General features: G+C 45.8%; 1 protein-coding gene across 1 annotated transcript; it reads left to right on the plus strand.

The window, feature by feature from the left end:
- Nucleotides 1–815: 815 nt before the first annotated feature.
- On the plus strand, nt 816–24,570 carry LOC309561495 (vomeronasal type-2 receptor 26-like; the record flags this gene model as incomplete). Its single annotated transcript, XM_082265440.1, has 2 exons — nt 816–889; nt 23,663–24,570. The coding sequence occupies exon 2, from the start codon at nt 23,716–23,718 to the stop codon at nt 24,568–24,570; it is 855 nt and encodes a 284-aa protein (XP_082121566.1). The 5' UTR covers nt 816–889; nt 23,663–23,715.

The following is a 24,570-nucleotide window of genomic DNA, read 5'->3' on the forward strand; positions in this document are numbered from 1 at the left end:
ACCATAACCACCACAGACCTCCATGAACCGCCGCAGCTTTGGACTCGCCGTCTCCTACCCACCCTGGACCTACGACAAGGCTCCAGGTTCCAGTGGGTGAACCTCTCTTTCCCTAGAGAGTGCAGCAGTAACAGGAACAGGAAAAGCTTAGTTATTATTCAAGGGAATATGAAGAGCATAGCAATCACGTGTAGCAGATTCCCCCAAACATGAGTCGAGACTTCATGAAGACTGTTTATTGAACAGTTAACTGAATTTATATACAGCACAGGGACACATCCCCCCCCCCCTCCTGACCAGGTCAGGGCCGCGATTACATTATCATATGCAGATGGAATTGTATACAGAAACAGAATTAACCTGAACTAATTATCTGGCCATCTGGACAGAACAATATGGGGTCATTAACATTTAACAATGGGACAGGGAGACTTTAACACAATACACATTCCATCTCAAAACAGACAATATGACAAGACTGCAATGACAGTCTGTGTGTCTCCTTCATTGAAATACATGGAATACACATCAAGCAATGCTCTGACCATTTAGGAGTATCAGACTCCATGGCAACAAGCTATAGGTCTCACAGTGTAAAGTGGGACCAAATCCTCAAACTTCAGGAGAGATATTGCTGACAAATATTACTGTCCTGCTTGAAGCAATCCAAACCATTAAGTATCTGTCTTTCACTCATAGTGACGGTTTGTACGGTCACATACCTGAAGAGCTAAACTGATCCCACCTAAAATATTTTCCTTTTAGATTCCCAAAGCTCGGTGCAGTAAACCATGTTCTCCAGGATCCAGGAAAGTCCAGGATGAAGGAATCCATGTCTGTTGCTATCACTGTGTGCCGTGTTCCGATGTGGAAATCTCCAATAAAACAGGTAATAATAAACACATTCACATAGTCAATCCTCCTCTATTGATGACCCCCCCCCCCTCCACACTGTAATTGTCCAGTGTCACAAGGGTTAATAGAATGGAGGGAGAAGTAATTTGCACTCATCAAAAGTTCTCAACTATTCCTGCCCTTTCTGCCCAGCTCCTCCACTCCTAGAGGCCAGTACTACAACTTCCATGCATGGAACTTAATCTATGAATGGAGAGGGTGGACCTTTCAATCATTTGCCTATCTTCCATTCAGAGATCATGTTTCATTCATAGAGCCTTTTATCCCTTAACCAGTTCTGGACCGGAAGATTTTGCCCCTTAATGACCAGGCCATTTTTTTGTGATTCGGCACTGCGTTACTTTAACGGAAAATTGCCCAGTCATGTGACGCTGTACCCAAAAAAAATTAAAGTCCTTTTTTTCCCCACAAATAGAGCTTTCTTGGTTTCAATTTTTCTATTAAGTCTTGAGCAGTTACAGAAAAAGCAAAAGTATATTTATGAGATCGGTACATACTGTCCAACCGACAAGGCAAGTTAAAGAACATACATACAAGTATACAGTGTCAACAAAGGATGGTTGCAGACCTGATGGAGTCTGCAAAAGACCTGAGACTGGGACGGAGATTTGTCTTCCAACAAGACAATGATCCAAAACATAAAGCAAAATCTACAATGGAATGGTTCACAAATAAACATATCCAGGTGTTAGAATGGCCAAGTCAAAGTCCAGACCTGAATCCAATCGAGAATCTGTGGAAAGAACTGAAAACTGCTGTTCACAAACGCTCTCCATCCAACCTCACTGAGCTCAAGCTGTTTTGCAAGGAGGAATGGGCAAAAATTTCAGTCTCTCGATGTGCAAAACTGATAGAGACATACCCCAAGCAACTTACAGCTGTAATCGCAGCAAAAGGTGGCGCTACAAAGTATTAACTTAAGGGGGCTGAATAATTTTGCACGCCCAATTTTTCCGTTTTTTATTTGTTAACAAAGTTTGAAATATCCAATAAATTTTGTTCCACTTCATGATTGTGTCCCACTTGTTGTTGATTCTTCACAAAAAATTACAGTTTTATATCTTTATGTTTGAAGCCAGAAATGTCGCAAAAGGTTGCAAAGTTCAAGGGGGCCGAATACTTTCGCAAGGCACTGTAGTACACAAATGCATAGTGTCAACTAAAGTAGGTGCAGAGATCCGATTTGGGAAGAAATGGGAGTGGCTCTGTGTGTTCAATACTATGGTGTATACTTACAATTTTTAGTTCTAAAGTAGGGGGGCGGACATAGGGTAAAAGGGAGGAGTGTTAGGTTGGAGGTTTGATATGGTTATAGTACCAGTGAAACCAATGGTACCATATTTTGTCTGCTTTTAGAAGGTTACCTTCAGTAGAGGCGAACATGCGTTCGTAGCTGATGTGTGTGTGTGTTAATGTGATTACTTTGTTAAGGATGGGAGAGTCAGGGGATTTCCATCTTCTAGTTATAGTTAGTCTAGCCGCAATTAGGTTCTGTGTAATTTTCGAGCATATGTGGTGTGGGTAGTTTTCCATGCCTAGATTTAGGAGGGCTAGTTGGGGGGTTAGAGAGATAGGTATGTGTGAAATCTTGTTGAGCAGTTGAGAGATATCCTGCCAGAAAATAGTTTGTTTGGGGCACCCCCACATGATGTGGAACAGGTTCCCTGTATCCCTGCAGTCTCTCCAGCACGTGGGTAGAGGGGTCCCATGAATGTAGTCTGGCGGGAGTAAGATACCAGCGTAAACTAAATTTGTGGTGCAATTCCCATAGGTTAGTGGAGCGGGTGGCTTTGAAGGTGGCTCCTAGCGCTGCCGACCATTTGGTGTCGCTGAATACTTGGCCTAGATCAATTTCCCATTTGGTTATGGGGGGCAGTTTAGTGAAGGATGCTTTGTCTTGTAATAGGTTGTAAAATAGAGTAATGCCTTTACATTTGATTTTGCTGTTGGTTAGGCACTACCAAGCTGCTCTCGGAAGTGGAACAAGGACATGAGTATTATAAAGCAGGGATTGGGTTATTTGCGAGTATCAAGTATTCCCTCTTGGGTAAGGCGTATTCAGCTTGCAACCTAGGGAAGGGTTTAAGAAGGTTGTGTGTGTATAGGTCAGATAATTGGATGATGCCCTTCTGCAACCATGGACTGAGTGATATGTTTGGGATTAGTTGGTATAACAGAGTTAGTGGGAGAGTTGGTTTGGTGGGTTTGGACCCTAGTGGCGCAGTGTGCCTTAAGTAGTAGTATGCAGTAGCTGAGGCTACAATTGTAGGGGATAGACATGGGCTATATGGTTAGGGAGATGATTGGCTGTGTAGCCTGAGATAAGTTCTCGTTTAGTTACTTGGGATGATTTGATGTCCTTCCAAATGCAGGTTTGGTCCTGTGAGAACCAGGTTCTAATTTGGGCCAGGACAGATGCTAAGTAGTAATCTTTGATGTCCACAAAGCCTGTGCCACCTGCCATTCTGTGTTTTTACTAGATTGCTATGGGTACGCCATGTTTTACCTTGCCAGATATAGTGATTTATAGAAGTTTGGATGGATATAAAGAAAGATGATGGTATAGGAATAGGGAGCGTGCTGAAGAGATAAAGTAGTTGGGGGAGTTTGAGCATTTTAAAGGAAGCTAGTCTTCCTGACCAGGATAGTGTAGTTTTTGCTAAAGAATTTAAGTCTCTGGGAATGGAGTGAAGGAGAGAGCATAATTCACTTGGTATTGAGAGGAGACCTGGTTGGTCAGCTTGATACCTAGATATGGGATAGAATCAGAAGACCAAATATATGGGTATTGTGCTAGGAGGGTAGATTTGAGAGATGAGGAGATCCCTAGGTCTAGTATTAAAGACTTGGAAGCATTAATTTTATAATAGGATATCTTGCTAAATCCAGACAAAACTGTTTGAATTGAGGCCAGTGAAGGAGCCGGGTTTGTGACCATTAAAATAGTATTGTCAGCGAACAAGTTTATTTTGTGTTCCGTGGAATCTATGGTGAGGGCTGATATAATTACTTGTTATGATAGTTTCGGCCAAGGGTTCCAGTAGTATATTGAAGAGGAGGGGGAAAGTGGGCACCCTTGCCTTGTACCATTGAAAATTTTAAAGGGTTTGGAGAGCATCCCTGAGACAAAAACGTGGACAAGAATAGAGGGCCATGATAGCAGAATAGATGTGTCCTTGAAACAGTGGCGGCTGGTCAATAGGGGGCACAGGGGCACCGCCCCCCTCAGTCTAGTCACCATAACATCAGCATTAAAAAAAAAGAAAAAAGTGTACCTTTAATGCAGCGGGGCGCCGGACACATTGCTGCTATGGAGAGGGGTGGAGATTTTCCCATCACGTGACAGTTTTTGGTATGCTGATTGGCGGCTCTTTAGAGTGTCCTCGGGCGCAGAGCGATGCACCCCGAACACTCTCACTCCGATTGCTGTACTGTGATTGGATGCCATCCTGTGAGTGGACGTCATAGGGGGGGTGCTTCGGCGTCACTGTCTACTTCCTGCCTGAGCCCGCCCACACGTTTTTCCATTGTTTCCCTGCTGCTGATACATAGGAGGATGCCGTAGCTGAGTGAGAGAACTTGCTGTCTGGACTGGGACACTGCTGAGCTTACTGGCTGTGAGTATGAGGGGATCTGTGTGCTGTCTGGATTGGGACACTGCTGATGAGATGTGAGTAAGGGTCGTGGGGGGGGGGTCTGGCCATGCCTGCACACAGAGGAGGGGGAGGGAACAGGGATCACACTGAACAGTAATATTCTAGAGGGAGGACATGTTCGCCCAGGTCCTAGAGCTTTGTACACTGATCTGCTACATCTCCCCCTCTACAGAGATGTAAAGGGGGGAGGGGAAGCATCCATCTCCACAGTACCTGCACCATGTCTGCAGTCTCTGGCCATTTACTGATTTACTGTACCATCTCTCCAGTCTCTGACTGTCTCCTGTGCCATCTCTCCAGTCTCTGACTGTCTCCTGTGCCATATTTCCAGTCTCTGACTGTCTCCTGTGCCATCTCTCCAGTCTCTGACTGTCTCCTGTACCATCTCTCCAGTCTTTGACTGTCTCCTGTGCCATCTCTCCAGTCTCTGACTGTCTCCTGTGCCATCTCTCCAGTCTCTGACTGTCTCCTGTGTCATCTCTCCAGTCTCTGACTGTCTCCTGTGCCATCTCTCCAGTCTCTGATTGTCTCCTGTACCATCTCTCCAGTCTTTGACTGTCTGCTGTGCCATCTCTCCAGTCTCTGACTGTCTCCTGTGCCATGTCTGCAGTCTCTGACTGTCTCCTGTGCCATGTCTGCAGTCTCTGACTGTCTCCTGTGCCATGTCTGCAGTCTGACTGTCTCCTGTGCCACCATGTCTGCAGTCTGACTGTCTCCTGTGCCATGTCTGCAGTCTCTGACTGTCTACCTGACACCCTTTCCATCCCAGATTACTTGTTATCTTTTCCAACAGTTCAGCAGCTCAGTTCATCATTATCTGCAGTCATTTAAGGTGGCTGTAGTAGGAATGAAATAGAAGAGAATCATCTATTCCACAGCCACCTTAAGAGCCGGTTCACTCATATGCGATGTCAGACATCACATGTGATTCGGAGCCCAACTTCTCTGCAAATCACATGCGATGTCTGTGCGTTGTGAATTCAGCCATACAGATTGCATGGCTGAATTTTCATCGCATTTGGACCAAAGTTGTCCAGGACCCTTTTTTTTGGTCCTCACCAGAATCGAATCGCATGGGTGTTCACACCTATGCGATCCGATTCATGTCCGAATTGACAGTTCACACTGCGATATGCAAACTAATCTGGCGGTGTCATTAACTTAGTATTGACACCCCCGGTGATTGGCATATGGCAGCGTGAACTGCCTGGGAGTCAAGTGCGATGCAGGAATCTGCAGTTGATTCGCAGGGTTCCCGAATCGCATATGTGTGTGAACCAACACTTAGTGACTGCAGATAATGAACGGAGCTGCTGAACAGTTGGAAGAGATGAATACTTTTTCAAGGTACTTTACCTTGATTACTGAAGGCCCCTTTCACACTTGTGTGACCTCAAAGTCACGAATTTTTTTACCGTGTTTTTTGCCGCGAAGCATTGTCTATTACATTTTTCTGTTTGCGCCCCCCCCCCAAAAAAAAAATAAAAAATTTGAGCACCAGCCACCACTGCCCTGAAAACCAAATTTTTGTAACGTTTTTGTGAGGTATGGCCAGTAAACCCTGTCAAATGCCTTCTCTGCATCTAGGGATAGCAGCAGAGAAAGATTCCGAGCTGCTTGGGCATGATGGATGATGTTAATCATGCGCCTAGTAGCATCAGACGTTTGTCTGCCTTTCGTAAAACCTGATTGATCGTGGTGAATTAAGTTGGGTAAAATGTTGATCAGACGATTTTCTATAACTTTAGCATATAATTTGAGGTCATGATTGAGGAGGGAGATAGGTCTGACATTTTGGGGGGTAATAGGCTCCCTCCCTGGCTTCGGCAGAGCTACAATCAAGGCATTCAGCATCTCTTTCAGAAAGGAGGATGAGATTGCAGCAGCGTGGAGGAAACGGGAAAGAGGGTCCAGTAGAGTGCCCTTAAATTGTTTAAAGTATTCCCCTACAAAGCCATCAGGGCCTGAGGATTTGTTGTTTGGTAGGGCATCTATCGCTTTCTTGATTTCTTTAGAGTTAAAAGGCAGGTTAAGTATTTCCAGTTGTGAAGGGGAGAGGCAAGGCAATTGGATGGAGTCGAGAAAGTTTTGTATGACAGACGATTCGGGCGGTGGAGAGAATTGGTCGCTTTTCAGATTATAAAGAGTGTCGTAGTAGCTGCTAAATGCATCCGCGATTTCTTGAGGGTTGGTTAGGTGTTTGTTGATGATGGGGTGAAAAAGGAAAGGGATATGTGTTTTCTGGTGATGTCCTTTCAATTTCAGGGATAGGAGTTTGCCCGCTTTGTTGCCTGTTGCATAGTGGTGCTTTTTTAGGTGCTTTTGCTGTTTTTCTAATTTTTCAAGAAGGAGAGTTCTGAGTTCTAATCTAAGTAGTTTTCTTGATACGCTGCGACCTCTCCCGCTTCATTTTAGCTTCAAGTTGGATGAAAAGACCTCACATGTATGCCTTGTGTGCAGCCTATAAAGTGACAGCGTCAGTTGCTAGGGTTGAGTTGAGGTCGAAAAATTCTGCGAAGCACTGACAAAGTTCCTCTGAGTATGGGGAGGATTGTAGCAGATGTGTGTTCATCCTCCATACAAATGCAGAGTTGGAGTGTGGGAAGTCTTCAATTGTTATACAAATTGGTGCGTGATCCGACCAAGTTGTGGGAAGAATGCTTGAGGTAGATATTTTTTGCTGAAGCCACTTGTCTGTCAGGAAAAGGTCAATTCGAGAATATAAATTATGGCACATGGATAGGAAGGTGTAATCCCTCTTTGTGGAGTGTTGGCATCCCCAGACATCATATAGTTGAGCTTCTTGGAGAAAGGACTTTAGTGAGGGGTGTCCTCTCTTGGATGGGTTGGAGGAATCTAGTTGAATGCCTGGGGAGGAATATAAAAATGTCTATAAAGATCTATTGGTGCATTGGGTCTTGTGCTCCACATTGAAGTGCGTTTCTTGTGCGCACACTATATCGCATTGGGTTGATAGGGCCAATTTCCAGAGTGAAGCTCTCTTGACTGGATGGTTCAGGCCTTTGGTGTTAATAGATAAAATCTTGATGGTCATGCCGTTATTTCAGGAGGTTGGGTAGTATAGGTCCCTGCTTGTGAGTTTAAGACGAGAGGGTGTATAGATACTGCGACAGAAGTGTAGTATGCTATCTGTAGGTGTAACAGTAAAATGAAAAGGGAGGCAAAGGAGTTGAACACTGTGGAGAACAACTATAATGAAAGCACAAATGTGCTCAGAAAAGGAAAATGGGGTGAAAAGTTCTGTATAAGCCGGAGGCTAGAAAACACCATCATAGGCAGGACGTTCATAGAAAATTCTGTGATGTTGTTTAGCGTGGATTGGCTCTTGAGTGGTTGCACTGGAGCCATGGTTGGGCATGGGGTGGTGCTGCTAGTCTGAGCACGATGCCCCAAGCTTGTAGCTGTTGGATGCCAGAATGAAGAGAGGAGATGAGGTGTTTGGTTCCCTGATGAGTAATTAGGAGTTTGACAGGATTGGCCCATTGATATGGGATCTGGTGGTTGTGCAGAGCTTTAGTGATCGTGTTCAGTTGCCGGCGACGGTGTAAGGTGTGTTGCGATAAATCCGCAAAGAGCTGTAGGTGCGCATAGGGCTCGGGTAAGGTGCCCGCAGTTTTAGCTTTCTCCATAAGCTGCTCTTTTTTGTGGTAAAAGTGGATGCGTAGTATGACGTCCCTGGGTACTGAGTCAGGCAGGTGCTTAGGTTTGGGTAACCTGTGAATGCGGTCTATAATCAGTTCTATGTTTTTGAGGTCTGGTAGGAGAGTTTTGATTAGACCGCAGGCATATGTAACCAAGTCTTGTACTTCTTCTGGGATGCCTGTAATTTTGACATTGTTCTGGCGGGACCGGTCCTTAATGTCCGCGAGTTTATCTTTAATCCAATTATTGTCCACGGCTTGGGAATCTTGAGCATCTATTAAATCGTTTATTGTGCTCGCATAGTCCCCCCTTTTGGCTTCCACAATTTCTACCCTGCTGCTAAGTGTGGTGACATCCTGTTCGAATTGCTGCATTAATTGAAGCATGTCAGATTTGAGAGAGCTGCGGAGTGGCAGGAGCATCTCTTTAAGAGTTGAGTCTAATACAGGCTGGTTTTAGGTAGGGAACAGTGATATGTTGTTTGTATCCCCTATCACACTTAAAAATAGAAGAGCAGTAAAACCTCTACTAAAAACCTTGAAGGAGAAAGGAATTACCTACAGATGGACATTTCCCTTTGCAGTGCAAGCAACACACAATGGAAAACAATACATGCTCCGCCCTCCAGATGACCTTCCCAACTTCTGTGAAAATCTCCTGAGAGACTTAATAGAACTACCAGTCTGGTATTTAAGAATTCGGACTGCCACCAGCAATTTAGGATTCTCCCTCCACTCCTGGGCACTCTCCCCTCAAATCTCCATTCCACAAGGGGAAGCACCGCAAACATTCAAGTTCCAATAACAACAACTCTCCGGCTGCAAAATCACAGAGATTTAAGGAGAACAGTTAGTGTCGGTTCACACTAATACGACTTGTCAGGCGACTTGGTCAGCCTGGCAAGTCGTGCACCTTCGCGGTCATTGAGTAGTACAGGACCGGTTCTAATAGGAGCGACACAAGTCACTCCGACTTAGAAAAAGGGTCCTGTACTACTTCGGGGCGACCTGGAGGCGACTTGCATTGACATTCATTTTAAGAAGTCCGTGCAAGTCGCGCTGAAGTCACACTGCACGCGACTTCACAGGTCGCCCCCAAAGTCGGAGCGACCTAGTGTGAACCGGCACTTAGGAGGGTCCTTACCTGGCACCATCTACACCTGAGGATCTGATGTATCGTCTCTGAAGTGTCTAAAACCTTTATGAGGACATATCCCTTTTGTTACTCACTGAATTCAAGATCTTCACTTTTCTTCCAGTTTAACAAGACTGAAACATACTAAGTTTGTCCACTAGAGAGAACCCTAACCTAACAAATTATTTCTAGCTTCTAGTCAATACTAGGGTTGAGCGAACCCGAACTGTAATGTTCAGGTTGGTACCGGACTTTAGGGTTTGGGGGCGTGGCCCCGGTCATGGTGCTGCTGGTGGAGCTCCTGTTGCAAGAAGAGGACGTGGTCGATCTGTGCCAGCTACACGCACAAGTGAAACACCTTTCTCAGTTGCGAGTAGGCGACAGAACCTGCAGCAGTATTTGGTCGGCCTAATGCAGCTCTACGAATGTTGAAGCCAGAACAAGTACAAGCAATAGTAGATTGGGTTGTTGACAGTGCCTCCAGTGCTGTCACATTGTCTCCCACCCAGTCTACTGCTGAAAGATCAGAGTTGGCACCTGCAGCCGATGTCCATCAGTCTTTCACCTCACCCCCTTGCAAATCAGCCAAGCAGTCTGAGGCCCAAGTCATGCAGCAGTCTCTTCTGCTTTTTGATGACTTTGTTAGCATGATTTCCCAGGGCCATCCACCTAGCCCTGCCCCAGAAGTGGAAGAGATTGAGTGCACTGATGCCCAACCACTTATGTCTCCAGATGAGTACATGGGAGGACCATCGCAGCACGTCTCCGATGATGACAAAACACAGGTGCCAACTGCTGCGGCTTTCAGAATTGTGCAGACCGACAAGGAGGGCAGGGGTAAAAACTGGGTGGAAGATGATGTGGAGGACGATGAGGTCCTCAACCCCACATGGAATCAACGTCATGCAGGTGACCTGTGTAGTTCGGAGGAAGAGGCAGTCGTCGCACAGAGCCACCAGCACAGCAGAAGAGGGAACAGGGTGCAAAAGCAGAGCGGCCGTCCCCTAGACAGTACGCCTGCTACTGCCCAACGCAGCAAGGGACTAAGCACACCAAAGCCAGATCCAAGGAGTTTTCTAGCGTGGCAGTTCTTCAGACAATGTGCTGATGACAGGACACGAGTGGTTTGCACGATGTGCAATCAGAGCCTGAAGCGAGGCATAAACATTCTCAACCTGAGCACAACCTGCATCACCAGGTATCTAAGTGCAAAGCACGAGCTGCAGTGGAGTACACATCTCAAAAACCAAGAAAGGTCTCTGGCTCCCCCTGCTTCCTCTTCTGCTGCAGTCTCGGCCTCTTCATCCACCTCTGTAGTGACAGTGGCACCTGCCACCCCGCAAACAGTGGGTCAGTCAGCAACACCACCACCTGGGTCACAAACCATCTCCACAATGTCCCATGGAAGCGTTCAGCTCTTTATCTCCCAAACACTGGAGCGGAAGAGGAAGTATCCCCCTACCCACCTGCGATCCCTGGCCCTGAATGCCAGCATTTCAAAATTCCTGGCCTTTGAAATGCTGTCATTCCGTCTGGTGGAGACGCAGAGTTTTAAAACCCTTTTAGCGGTGGCTGTCCCACAGTATGTCATGCCCAGCCGCCACTACTTTTCCAGGCGAGCCATCCCTTCCCTGCACAAGCAAGTGGGGGACAAAATCAGGTGTGCACTGCGCAACGCCATCTGTGGCAAGGTCCACCTAACTACGGATACGTGGACCAGTAAGCACAGTCAGGGACGTTATATCTCCCTAACAGCACACTGGGTAAATGCAGTGGCGGCTGGGCCTGAGGCAGATAGCAGTTTGGCGCATGTCCTTCCACCACCGAGGATTGCAGGGCGCTTCAGTTTGCCTCCTGTTGCTAACTCCTCCTACTTTGCTTCCTCATCTTCTACCACCTCCTCATCCGGTCAGCGTAACACCTTCACTACCAACTTCAGAACAGCCAGGGGTAAATGACAGCAGGCAGTTTTTTTTTTTTTTTTAAATAAACTTTATTGAAAAATCTTTTTGCAATTAACAAAGTAGCAGAAAGTTCAGTAAACAAACTCAAATGAGCAAATATATACTGCAGTTAAACCAGATATCCAGAGTACCAGTAAAATCTAGTAAAATCAAATCAGATGGCAAGAGGGACTGGGATAGGATATCATGTGGAGAGGGGGTAGGGGTGAAGGGGGGAGGTGTGGGGCGGAGAGAGAGATTAGGGTAAAGGTAGGCTGGTAAAAAGAGGAAGGGGGAAAGAGAGAGAGAGAGGGAGAGAGAGGGAGGGAAACCTATGAGAAAATATATGGGAGGCACGTTCACGTCTGGAGAAAAAACAATATATAGCATAAACATTATATGTCTTAGTTCACCGTGTATAGATAAAGAGGCATGAACAGCATTCCCAGAGACACTCTGCATCAAAAGGGGAAAGTACCGGTGCACGGAAAGGCGCACCCGCACCATAAGACACGGCAGTGGTGGGGCACTCAATCTAAAGTACCTAGCAGTGAAAGACAATTGTTTGTAAGGTCAACTCAGACTCGAAGAGGGGAAATGTTCAAGGGCTATAGCACATTAACCGAAAGGCATTGCGGAATGGCAAGTGTAGAGAGTCGGGTAGGCGTACAGGAAATGGATGAAAACTTGGGGGAAGATGCGTGAAAAAGAGAGTCAATCCAGGATGAGCAGGAGAACGTTGGGTATGTAATAGAGATATAGGTGTCCCATTTCATGTAGAATTTACGAGTAAGGCCAGTGAAAATCCGAGCATCGATGGAGTCTCTATTGAGAAGCTTCGCAAGTTCTGAAGTAACTTCTTGAAGGGTAGGAGGGCTGTAATTTATCCAGTTACGAAGTATGGCTCTCCTGGCTATCATGTATAGAGTTGCCAGCCATGCTTTATTTGCAGCAAGAATTGCAGATTGGGAATTGTCAAAACCCAGTGATCGTCCATCTAGATAGCCAAATAGTAGTAGAAGTGGGTGTCCAGTTGGAATAAGACCTGTGATCCGTTGGGCAAACAGTTCCACCTCTATCCAGAATTTTGAGGTGACGGGACAGGACCAAAACCTGTGGGATAAAGTTGGTCTGTTCTTCAAGCACCATGCACATTGCTGTGGAGCATTAGCGGTAGGTGAAAAAGTAAAGGGAGCATATGCCCGGTGAACTATTTTCAGTTGCTGTTCCTTCCAGAACTCATTTGCGATGATTGAGCATGTTGACCTGTACCCTGCCAGAATGCAGGATGGAAGGTTTGAAAAGTGGAAGTCTTTTTCCCAGGGTGATGTAAGAGGCATTGCTTTTTGCAGAAGCCGGTGACGTTGGAGTGGCTTGTATATGTTTGAAATGCTCGGCTTGGGAATGCTCACGAGGGTATCCAATAGAGAAGGTTTGAGGCTCTTGGCGATATCTCGGCAGAGATGGGTAGCAAAATCAGTGGCCTGATGAACATGAAGAAAGTCAGCAAGCGGAATGTTGAACTTCGAACAGATCTCCTGTAGCGGGAGAGGGCGGCCCGAGGACGTATCAAACAGTTGGGCAAAGTTCCTGAGGTTGTGTGAAGGCCAGCGCAAGTATGCAGCATATTGGAGAGGTTGATGGAACAGAGGGTGGCCTACTATGGGCAGGTATCTTGTAATTTTGGGAGATAGGGTGAGAAATTTACACGTTTCTCTCCAAGCAATTATAGTGTCTCTGAGGAGCAGATTGTTTTTGAGTGCAGCAGGCAAAGAGGAAAGGGAGCAGTGCAGGAGGGCTCCCAGGGTAAATGGAGCAACCATTTGCTTTTCAATGTCATAATTAGAGAAGTGGGAGTGGCCTGACACCCAATCCAAACCTATTCGGAGAAGACAGGCTATATTATAAAGTCTGATGTCGGGGATGTTCGCCCCACCCTCACCCCTTGGTAAAAACAATTTTTTGAGGGCTATTCGAGGTCGCTTCCCTCTCCAGAGGAACTTTTGGAGTGATTGATATAAGAGTTGTGTATCTTTGTGTTTTAACAATAGTGGGATCGTTTGTAAAGGGTAAAGGAGTTTTGGAAAGCACATCATCTTGAAGAGATGACACCTACCCAGCAAAGACAAAGGCAACCCAGACCACGCTTCCAACTTTTTGGTGATGTCCCTAAGTACCGGCGGAAAGTTCAAAGTATATATAGAAGAGGGGGTTTTACCTATGTTAATTCCAAGGTATTTGATGTGGCTTTTGGCGATCTTAAATACTGACTCTGACTCCCAGGAGGGGGGATCGATCTGTCCAAGAGGTAATATTTCGCTCTTGGAAAAATTAATTTTCAAACCCGCGCAGGAGCGAAAGGTGTTGAAGATGTTGTGGATCAGAGGGATGTCCTTGGCCGGATCCGAGGTAAAGATGAGGATATCATCTGCAAACATGGCCGACCTCACCTCCTGATCTCCCACTCGTACCCCATGGAGACCAGGGTGGGATGTCAATAATCGGGATAACGGCTCAATGGCCAAATTAAACAACAGGGGAGATAGGGGGCATCCCTGACGAGTTCCCTTGAAAAGGGAAAAAGATGGAGATGGGTGGCCATTCGTGATGACCGTGGCAGTAGGGGCAGAATACATGGATTGTATGAGATGCAGAAAAGGCCCTTCGAAGCCCAATCTCTCCAACACTTTAAGGAGCCATGTGAAGTTGACATTGTCGAAGGCCTTCTCTGCATCTAGCGTGATAATGGCCATGTCAAGTAGTGGATTTGTTTTCGCCATTTCCAGTACAGATAAGACTTTCCTGATGTTAGAGGTCGCCGAGCGTCCTTTTGTGAACCCTGCTTGGGCTGGGTGGATAATGCTCGGCATAATTTTCGCCAGTCTGTTAGCAATGATTTTTGAGAGTATTTTGGAATCTAAGTTTAAAAGGGAGATGGGTCGGTAGGAACCCGGTTCCAAGGGATCTTTGCCCGGTTTGGGAATCAGTTTAATATGGGCTTGGAAGCCCGAGGGCAAGTATGGATCACCATCTAAGATCTTTTGATAAACCGAGGTCAAAGTCGGGGAGATTACGTCCGAGGTAAGTTTAAAAAAATCTGAGGTGTACCCGTCCGGGCCAGGTGCTTTGCCAGGGGATAAAGTGTGGATAGTGGCAGAAACTTCTGCAAGTGTGATCGGGGCATTAAGGTCAGATAAGGCTGTAGGGTCTATCCTGGGGAGCGAAACCCCATCCAGGAAAGCATTTGCTTTCTGTAGGTCGATGTGGTCTCGACCATAAAGAGAGGAGTAGAAGTCATGCATCGCTTGGGAGATGTCCTCCCGCGATGTACAGATCTCGCCTCTAGAGTTCTTGATTGAAGCAATGTGCGTTGGGGTGTATTGAGTTTTACAAAGCTGTGCCAGCAATTTCCCCGATTTATTGCCAAATAAATCGGGGAAATAAAAAGGTGGACCCAGTCTATGTGCCCTTTCTACTGTGCATTGCGTTGTAATCCCCAACGCCTGGGGGATGCGGTTAGAGCACATGTCAGGCAGGGCAGCAGCAGTAAAAGACTCTGGGATTCCTATGATTCGCAGATTATTCCTGCGTGAGCGATTCACGAGATCTTCCAGCTTGTCCAATATGTATTGCTGAGTCTGTGCCGTTTTTTGGTCATTGGAGAGATTCGATTGAACCTCATCCTCCACTTCAGAGAGCCTGTGCTCTAAGTCTGTGAGCCTCCGAGCTTGTTCCCCCACCTCCCTGCGTATCTGTGTGATGCCGTCCGTGACAGCTTTGTCCACTGCAGCCGTGATGGTGGGAAGCAGCAGAGCAGCTACTGCCTGGGCTATGCGGGTATACTGATCTTCCGAACAAGGGAGAGCTGCGGCCATCGGTGCCGGGGGGGGCGGGGAACCCGCGAGGTGCTGTGCAGCTGCCGCGGCCATATTGTCTGCTGGTGCGGCGGGAGGATCCGCATCCGAGCGGGTCTCTCCTGGGCTCGGAGCGCCGTGGATGACAAATCGGTCCATACCTGGGATGTCCCCTGAGGATTAGGAGGTGGAAGGGGTGCAAGCCTCTGGTCCCGGGAGCTGGTAAGCCGATGTTTTAAGCAGGTGTGTCCGGAGCCGCCGTTGCAACCGCCTAGCTCATCAGGCGCCGGAACCGGAAGTCCAGGCAGTTTTAAAACTTGCCTGTTTGGGGGAAAAACCCCACACCGCGCAGGAGTTGTGGAGGGGCATTGAACAACAGACCGATGAGTGGTTGGTGCCAGTGAGCCTCAAGCCCGGCCTCGTGGTGTGCGATAATGGGCGAAATCTCGTAGCAGCTCTGGACATAGCCGGTTTGACGCACATCCCTTGCCTGGCGCATTTGCTGAATTTGGTGGTGCAGAGGTTCCTTAAAAATTACCCCGATATGTCAGAGCTACTGCAGAAAGTGTGGGCCATCTGTGCGCACTTTCAGCGTTCTCACCCTACTGCTGCTCGCCTGTCAGCGCTGCATCATAACTTCGGCCTTCCCACTCACCGCCTCATATGTGACGTGCCCACAAGCTGGAACTCCACCTTGCACATGCTGGCCATACTGTGCGAGCAGCAGCAGGCAATAGTGGAGTGTCAGCTGCAGCACGCACACATGAGTCGCTCTACGGAACAGCACCACTTCACCACCAATAACTGGGCCTCCATGCAAGACCTGTGTGCCTTGTTGCGCTGTTTTGAGTACTCCACCAACATGGCCAGTGCCGTTTACGCCGTTCTCAGTATTACTATCCCACTTCTATGACTCCTTGAAAAAACGATTTGGGCAATGATGGAAGAGGATGTGGCACCGGAGGAGGAGGAGGAAGAGGGATCATTTCCAAGGCTTTAAGGGCAGTCATTCACAAGTCGCTCCGAGGGTGGGTTCCTGCACCCCAAAACACCAGGTACAGAATTGTCCAGCAAGGGCACAGTTCTGGAGGATGACAAGGTGGAGGATGAGGAGGAGGAGATGGAGGAGGAGGAACCATTGTTCACAGCAGGGTGGCACCCAGACCAGCTCATGGCCATCACTGGTGCATAGCTGGGGGGATACAGAGGACACAGACGATACACCTCCCACAGAGGACAGCTTTTCGTTGCCTCTGGGCAGCCTGGCACACTTGAGCGATTACATGCTGCAGTGTCTACGCAACGACCGCTTAGTTTCCCACATTATAACTTGTGCTGATTACTGGGTGGCCACGCTACTGGATTCCCATTACAAGGACAACGTACCATCCTTAATTCACTCACTGGAGCGTGATAGTAAGATGCGTTAGTACAAGCGCACGCTGGTAGACGCGCTGCTGGTGGCATTCACACCTGACAGCGGGGGCACAGTGGAAGCACAAGGTAAAGGCAGAGGAGGAGGAAGAGGTAGCCAATGCAGCCGGGGCAATGCCAGCACCTCAGAAGGCAGGGTTAGCATGGCCGAAATGTGGAAAAGCTTTGTCAAAATGCCGCAACAACCAGCACCACCAGCTGATATGGAACGTCTTAGCAGGAGGCAGCATTTCACCAACATGGTGGAGCAGTATGTGTGCACACGCCTAGACGTACTGAATGATGGGTCTGCCCCCTTCAACTTCTGGGTCTCCAAGTTGGGCACATGGCCTGAGCTTGCCCTTTACGCCTTGGAGGTGCTGGCGTGCCCTGCAGCCAGTGTATTATCTGAACGGGTATTTAGCACGGCTGGGGGCGTTATCATAGACAAGCGCAGCCGTCTGTCCAGAGCAAATGTGGACAAGCTTACTTTTATTAAAATAAACCAGGCATGGATCCCACAGGACTTGTCCGTACCTTGTGCAGAATAGACATGTATACCGGCCTTACTCAGCCATTGTTGTATTTTTGATCTTTCTCACTCTTTTGGGGTGTACCCTCATTTAAAAAAAAATAAATTTAAAAACCAAAACCAGTGTTGGCTACCTTGTCCTCCTCCACCGCTGTCGCTTCCACCTACACTTCCACATCCACCGCCACCTCAACCTCCTACTCTATATGGACCTCGTCCTCCTCCACCTGCCGCCTCTTCCACCTACACCGCCACATCCACCGCCACCTCAACCTCCTTCTCCATATGGACCTCGTCCTCCTACATCAAGATTATTATTTTTTATTTTTATGTTTTTTATGTTATTTTAAGTTATTTCCGTATCCACGTTTGTTTGCAGAACTCTTAACAACATTTTGCTGCCATTTGCAGCCCTCTAGCCCTTTCCATGTGTTTTTTAGAGCCATTTTAATGCTCAAAGTTCGGTCCCCATTGACTTCAATGGGGTTCGGGGTCAAGTTCGGCCAAGTTCGGGTCATGAACTCAAACTTTTTTGCGAAGTTCGGCCGAACCCATCGAACCCGAACATCCAGGTGTCAGCTCAACTCTAGTCAATACCATTTTCACAGTTCCTTTACCTCAAGTAGATGTGTGTGTGTGTGTGTGTGTGTGTGTGTATATATATATATATATATATATAGAGAGAGAGAGAGAGAGAAAGAGAGATATAGATATAGATATATCTATATATATATATCTGTATATACTGTATATGTATATATACCACTAAAATGGAACACAACACCAAGATTTTCAAACAGAAACCCCTGGGGTGCATTATGCTTTTCATTACTAATGCTATGTTAAAAGGTTCATAAGACATGTTCTAGCTGTGAATCTATTGCTATGACAAATTTTTGCTTTCTCACAGTAATTCTAGAGTCTCATATTTCACGGGGCCTCAACCACTGGTTATATTTTACCCTGGTTCAAAATGCCTCTTTCTGCACTCCAATAGCCACAATGGGTTACTCCAGATGGTCATCTCCAGCATCAATTACCATCTCCCAATCTTCACATCATACAGGGTAAGCAGACAGTAACAGACACATTCTCAACATAAACTTAACCTTATAAGAGTATGATCCACCACTCAGCCCATAGGGCCTACCACAGACTCCCCACCCTTCTTAACTTGGAGAGAATGGACACTACAAGAAATCGCTGCAACTGTTCCTGACTTTTGTATTACATCACTGTTTGAGATGTGTTACATCACTGAGGACGGGATCAGTAGTTTGATATCAGTTTTTGCAGATGACACAAAATTGGGCAGGGCAATAACTGCACAGCATGAAGCAGATATCCTACAGAATGACCTGGACAAAATAACGGAGTGGGCAATGACATGGCAAATGAGGTTTAACGTGGAGAAGTGTAAGGTTTTGCACTTGGGGACTAAAAACATAAAAGCACAATACACTTTAGGAGGGGAACCCTTGGGGGAATCAAAAATGGAGAAAGATCTGGGAGTCTTGGTTGATGATAGACTAGGCAATAGCATGCAATGTCAAGCGGCAGCTGCCAAAGCCAGCAGAATATTAGCATGCATAAAGAAAGGGATGTATTCCAGAGATAAAACTATAATCCTACCACTTTATAAAACTCTGGTCCGACCGCATCTGGAGTATTCTGTCCAGTTCTGGTCGCCAGTCCTCAGGAGGTATGTGTTGGAGCTGGAGAGAGTCCAGAGAAGGGCAACTAAACTAATTAGGGGATTGGAGGACCTTAATTATGAAGAGCGTCTGCAATCACTTGATTTATTCTCCCTGGAGAAGAGACGCCTGAGGGGGGACATGATAGCAATTTATAAATATCTCAATGGGGATCTCAGCTTAGAAAGAAAGCTGTTTAGTCAAAGGGATTGCACGAGGACTCGAGGGCATACAATGCGATTAGAGGAGAAGCGATTTAACCTCAGGCAACGTGGGGGGGTTCTTTACTGTTAGGGCTACAAGATTGTGGAATTCTCTACCACAAGAGGTGGTTTCTGCGGGAATTATGGTGGCTTTCAAAAGACTCTTAGACTTACATCTCAAGGATCAGAACATTCAGGGGTATGTGAGATGATTACGGCCACACACACCTACACAGGTTGAACTGGATGGACTATTGTCTTTATTCAACCTCACCTACTATGTAACTGTTTGAGATGTGTTACATCACTGTTAGACCACTAACGTTAATCTTTTCTCTCATATTACCCTATATATTTAATGGTTTGGACCTCCAGAGATAATTACTTTAAAACTGTTGTTAAGGTTTATTTGACAATCTATGATTGCCTGACTCCAACAGGGATATTTCTTCCATTGGCGATGTACAATCATAGCTGAAAACATTATATGTGGTGGGGTGAATATGACAGTAATATCACCTCCCAAAGCCTCAGGTGACTTAAATATGTGTTTCAGAATTAAAAACGTATATGGTTATGTAGGTTGTAGTTTGACAAATGTTTTGTTCACCATCAAGAACGTACCGGCTATACTGTGCTCCGCTGATCTCAAAATTTCCAGCTTAAACCACTCAGAGGTCGCAAACTTTTAGCACTTTATTCATTAATAAAACCCTTCTCGGGGACTGTTGACTGCTCAGTTTGTATACATAGCAAACTTTTTTTGCCAATTAAGGCACAGTTTTGAGCTCTTTGCTCTAAATTGCGCCTCCCACTTACCCCCAAAAAATTCACATAAGCTCACGGGTGTAAAATAAAAAATTGAACTAACTTAATAATTAACTGTACTTCTGAACGTTTCAGACTGAAACTAATTGGTTACTCACAGGAGCATATTTCAAAGTCTAAAGTACCCTTCCCTACCCCTATCCCCCCCCCACTTTTTCTTTGTCTCACCAGCCCCCCCCCCCTCTCTACCCTGCCTGCCCCCCCGTTTTTATTTTCTTTTTTTTTCCCCTCCCTCCAAAAATGGCCTACTTAATGCTGGGGAATTCCCCCACTCTCATCTCACACAATGTGAACGGTTTGACTATCCCTGAATAGAGATCCAAACTGCTACAGGAATTGAAAAAAGCTAACCCTCAGATTATTTTCTTACAGGAATCACACTTTAGAGGAAATAGCGTCCCCCGTCTCACTGACAACTTCTTCACTTCCACATTTCATGCCGCGCCCACAAACCCTTTGGTTAAAACAAAAGCTGTCTCCATATTGTTAAGCAAACACTCCACATTCTCCCTAACACTACGACTAGCAGACCCAGAAGGCAGATATCTGTTTTTAAAAGCTACATTAGCTGGCAGACCGGTAACCTTAGCGAATGCGTATTTCCCAAACAAAGCACACATTTCGTTTTGCCAAAAGGTTGTGGACGAATAGAAATGGTTTGCCTCTGTTTCCATAATTTTAGGCGGAACTTTTAATATACCACTGAAGCCTCTTATAAGAAGCAATCTTCCAAAAGCTTAGGCCATCTTTATGTAGAGCAACAATTCTTTTTTTCAGATCCTCAGGGAGTTCTTTGCCATGAGGTGCCATGTTGAACTTCCAGTGACCAGTATGAGAGAGTGAGAATGATAAAACCAAATTTAACACACCTGATCCCCATTCACACCTGAGACCTTGTAACACTAACGAGTCACATGACACCGGGGAGAGAAAATGGATAACTGGGCCCAATTGGGACATTTTCCTTTAGGGGTGTACTCACTTTTATTGCCAGCAGATTAGACATAAACGTCTTAAGTTTATTAAGAAATGTCTGTATGAGGTCCAACTTATGGACACATGGAGGACCCTTCACCCTAAGGACCATGACTATGATTACTATTCCAAGAGCCATATTCCAGAATTGATGCTAATTTTACAACCCACCAACATTTGTTGTTACTCCAGAAAGCCTTTATTGAAGCTATCACTATATCTAACCATGCTCCTGTTATTACACAAATATTTGTTCCTACCCTCCCTCCACATTTCAATATTTGGTAAATGACCCATTATTTTCTTGTTTGCTGAGCTCAAATGGTATTTTGAAGATAATGCAACTCCAAAAACCTTCCCTGATCTCATCTGGAAAGCTCATAAAACCACTATGAGAGGTAAATTAATTGAATTGGGAGCTAGGAAAAGACGAGAATACTATCACCAACTGTCTGCGTAGATAGGGCAGTTCAAGGAACTTAAACAATTTCATAAACGTTTCCTTTAACCACTTAAGCCCCGGAAGATTTTACCCCCTTCCTGACCAGGGCCTATTTTGCGATTCGGCACTGCGTGACTTTAACGGACAATTTGCACGGTCGTGCGACGCTGTACCTAAACAAATTTGACGTCCTTTTTTTCCCACAAACAGAGCTTTATTTTGGTGGTATTTGATCACCTGTGCGATTTTTTGATCATGCGCTATAAACAAAAGAAGAGCGTTAATTTTGCAAAAATAACAATATTTTTCAAATTTTTTATATATGAAATTCCCTCAAAAAAATGTAAAAATCCAAATTTTTTAACATTTTAGGCCAATTTGTTTTCTGCTACATATGTTTGGTAAAAAAAATCGCAAAAAGCATATTTTGATTGGTTTGTGCAAAAGTTATTGCGTTTACTATCTAAGGGAAAGATTTTTGTCATTTTTGTTGTTTTTTTTTTTTAACGCGTAATGGTGGCGATCTGCGATTTTTTTTTTTGTGGGACTGCGACATTGCGGCGGACAGATCGGAAGGGGTTAACTTTATTGGAGAGGGAGGGGTTAAGTGTGTCCCTAGGGGCGTGCTTCTAACTGTGATTGGCTGTGGCTTGAGGTGTAGGAACAGTGATCAATGGTCCTACATAGTAGAACCGTATGATCACTATTCATACACAGGGGAGAATGACAGGCGCCTTGTTTACATTAGCCGCCTGCCTTTCTACCTCTCTAACAGACGATCGCGGGGGGGTCCGTGACCACACGGGAGTGGGAGCGCGCCTCCGGCGGCGCGCGCTCGCTCCCTAGACCCTCACAAGCTAGCGACGTAGCCCTACGTCGCTTTGCCTGTGAGGGGCTGACTGCCGACGTAAATAGTCGTGTGGCGGTCGGCAAGTGGTTAAAATCACTCTTACAACAGTTAACGCTAAAATGGGAGGAATTAAAAAAAAAACCTCCTTGATATTAAGACTGAAAGGGTCTTCCACTCGGTGTCATAAAAAAATAAATATATGAAAAGGGTAACAATCCAAGAAAAATTCTAGCATGGGTCTTGCAGGAAAAGAGGGCTGCCATTTCTATCCCTAGAATTAAATCCTCTTCAGAGGATATGAAGCTTGCAACATCCGATATCACCCGAATCCTTAAAAGCTTTTACTATAAATTATATAATGTGCAAGAATACTCTCATTTGAGTTAATTGAATGAAAATCAAGCATGATTATTTAGCACCAGCTGACCTACCCACACTGTCTTCTAAGGCTAGTAAAGTATCTTAAAGGCAGAGATTACCGAAGAAGTAATTTCTCAGGTATTAACCACTTCCCGTCCACCCGCCGCAGATTTACTGCGGCAGGGTGGCTCTCCTGCACAAACCGATGTAGACCTACGTCGGTCACGCGTGCGAAGCTAGGGGGCGATCGCTCCCCGCTGAGAGAGAAGAACGGTCAGCTGTTGTAAGCACAGCTGACCGTTCTCCTCTCTGAAATGATCACAGAGCTCCTGTGATCCTTCTGCATAGGATCACAGGTCTCTATGGTCATTTCACAAGTCACGCCCCCCCCCCCACAGTTAGAATCACTCCCCTAGGCTCACACTTAACCCATAGGTTGTCCGTTAACATCCATTTTCATCCGCTTCTGTCAATGTCCTTTTTTTTGAACGGATAAATGCCCTATTTTTCATCCGTCAAAAAAACGGATCGGACGAAAAACGGATGACAACGGATGAAAAACGGATGCAAAACGGATGACAACTGATGAAAAACTGATGAAAAATGGATGAAAAACGGATGGAAAGCTGATACATTTTGACGTGAGTGAACTGAAGTACTGAACGGACCGTGTGTGTGAAAGGGGCCTATAACACTATAATTATTAGGCTCCGTTCACATGTCAGCATGCGGAGATTATTGCAAATTGCGGGACGCCTGTGCGTTGCTCGTTGATTTGCAATAGCCCCCCAAACGCTGAGCGATGTTGCCGCGATTTCCGCCTGCTGAATCGCGGTAACATCGCGCAAAAAAAAATTGCGGGACGCATTACGCCCAAAAAAGTACAAGAGCTTCTTTGGAGCATATTGTGTCCCGCTTTTTTTTTGCGCGATGTTACCGCGATTCAGCAGGCGGAAATCGCGGCAACATCGCTCAGCGTTTGGGGGGCTATTGCAAATCAACGGGCAACGCACAGGCGTCCCGCGATTTGCAATAATCTCCGGATCGCGGGCGGAACCGCAGCGGTTCTGCCCGTGATCCATACGCTGACATGTGAACGGAGCCTTAAAGGGGAGAAACCTGATATGTGTTGCCATTGATGCTTTTATTAAGTTTTATTACTAAAAAAGTGAATGTTGTGTTTTTTTTTTTTCCCCACAGACAGTGATTTCTGCATCAAATGTCCTGTTGACAAGTGGCCGGATAAGAGAAAAATGATCTGCATTCCAAAAACATATGACTATCTCTCTTACCAGACCGACATCATGACTTTAGCTTTTTATTTTATTTCTATATTATGCTCTATTGTAACTATTTTTATACTTTTATTGTTTATTTTATTCCGGGACACTCCAATTGTGAAAGCCAATAACCGGACTGTGAGCTTCATCCTCCTGACCTCCATCTTGCTGAGCTTCCTCGGTGTCTTCTTGTTCCCCGGATGTCCTGTGGATATAACCTGCATGCTGAGACAAATATCATTTGGGATCTTCTTCTCCATTGCTGTCTCCTCTATTTTGGCCAAGACTATCACAGTCTGCATTGCCTTCAAAGCCTCCAAACCCAGAAGCTACTGGAAGAAGCTGGTGGGAGAGAAGATTTCCAATTCTGTTGTCATAATCTGCTCCTCTGTCCAAGTTCTGATCTGTGTTATTTGGCTGTCAGTGTCTCCTCCCTACCAAGAGTATGACATGGATTCCTATCCTGGGAAGATCGTCATTCAGTGTAATGAAGGGTCAGTTATTGGGTTCTACTCTATGTTGGGTTATATGGGGTTTCTGGCAGCTGTGAGTTTTGTTCTGGCTTTCATGGTGAGGACATTACCGGACAGTTTTAATGAGGCCAAGTACATTACCTTCAGCATGCTGGTGTTCTGCAGTGTCTGGATTGCCATGATCCCGGCCTATCTGAGCACCAGAGGGAAATACATGGTGGCTGTGGAGATATTCGCCATATTGACCACCAGTGCTGGATTTTTAGGCTGCATATTTTTTCCTAAATGTTATATAATTCTCATTAAACCTGAGAAAAATACAAGAAAAAGCATGTTTGAAAGGGTCAAATCATAA

Source organism: Pelophylax lessonae (assembly GCF_965119305.1).
Source record: "Pelophylax lessonae genome assembly, chromosome: 1".
Lineage (NCBI taxonomy): Eukaryota > Metazoa > Chordata > Amphibia > Anura > Ranidae > Pelophylax > Pelophylax lessonae.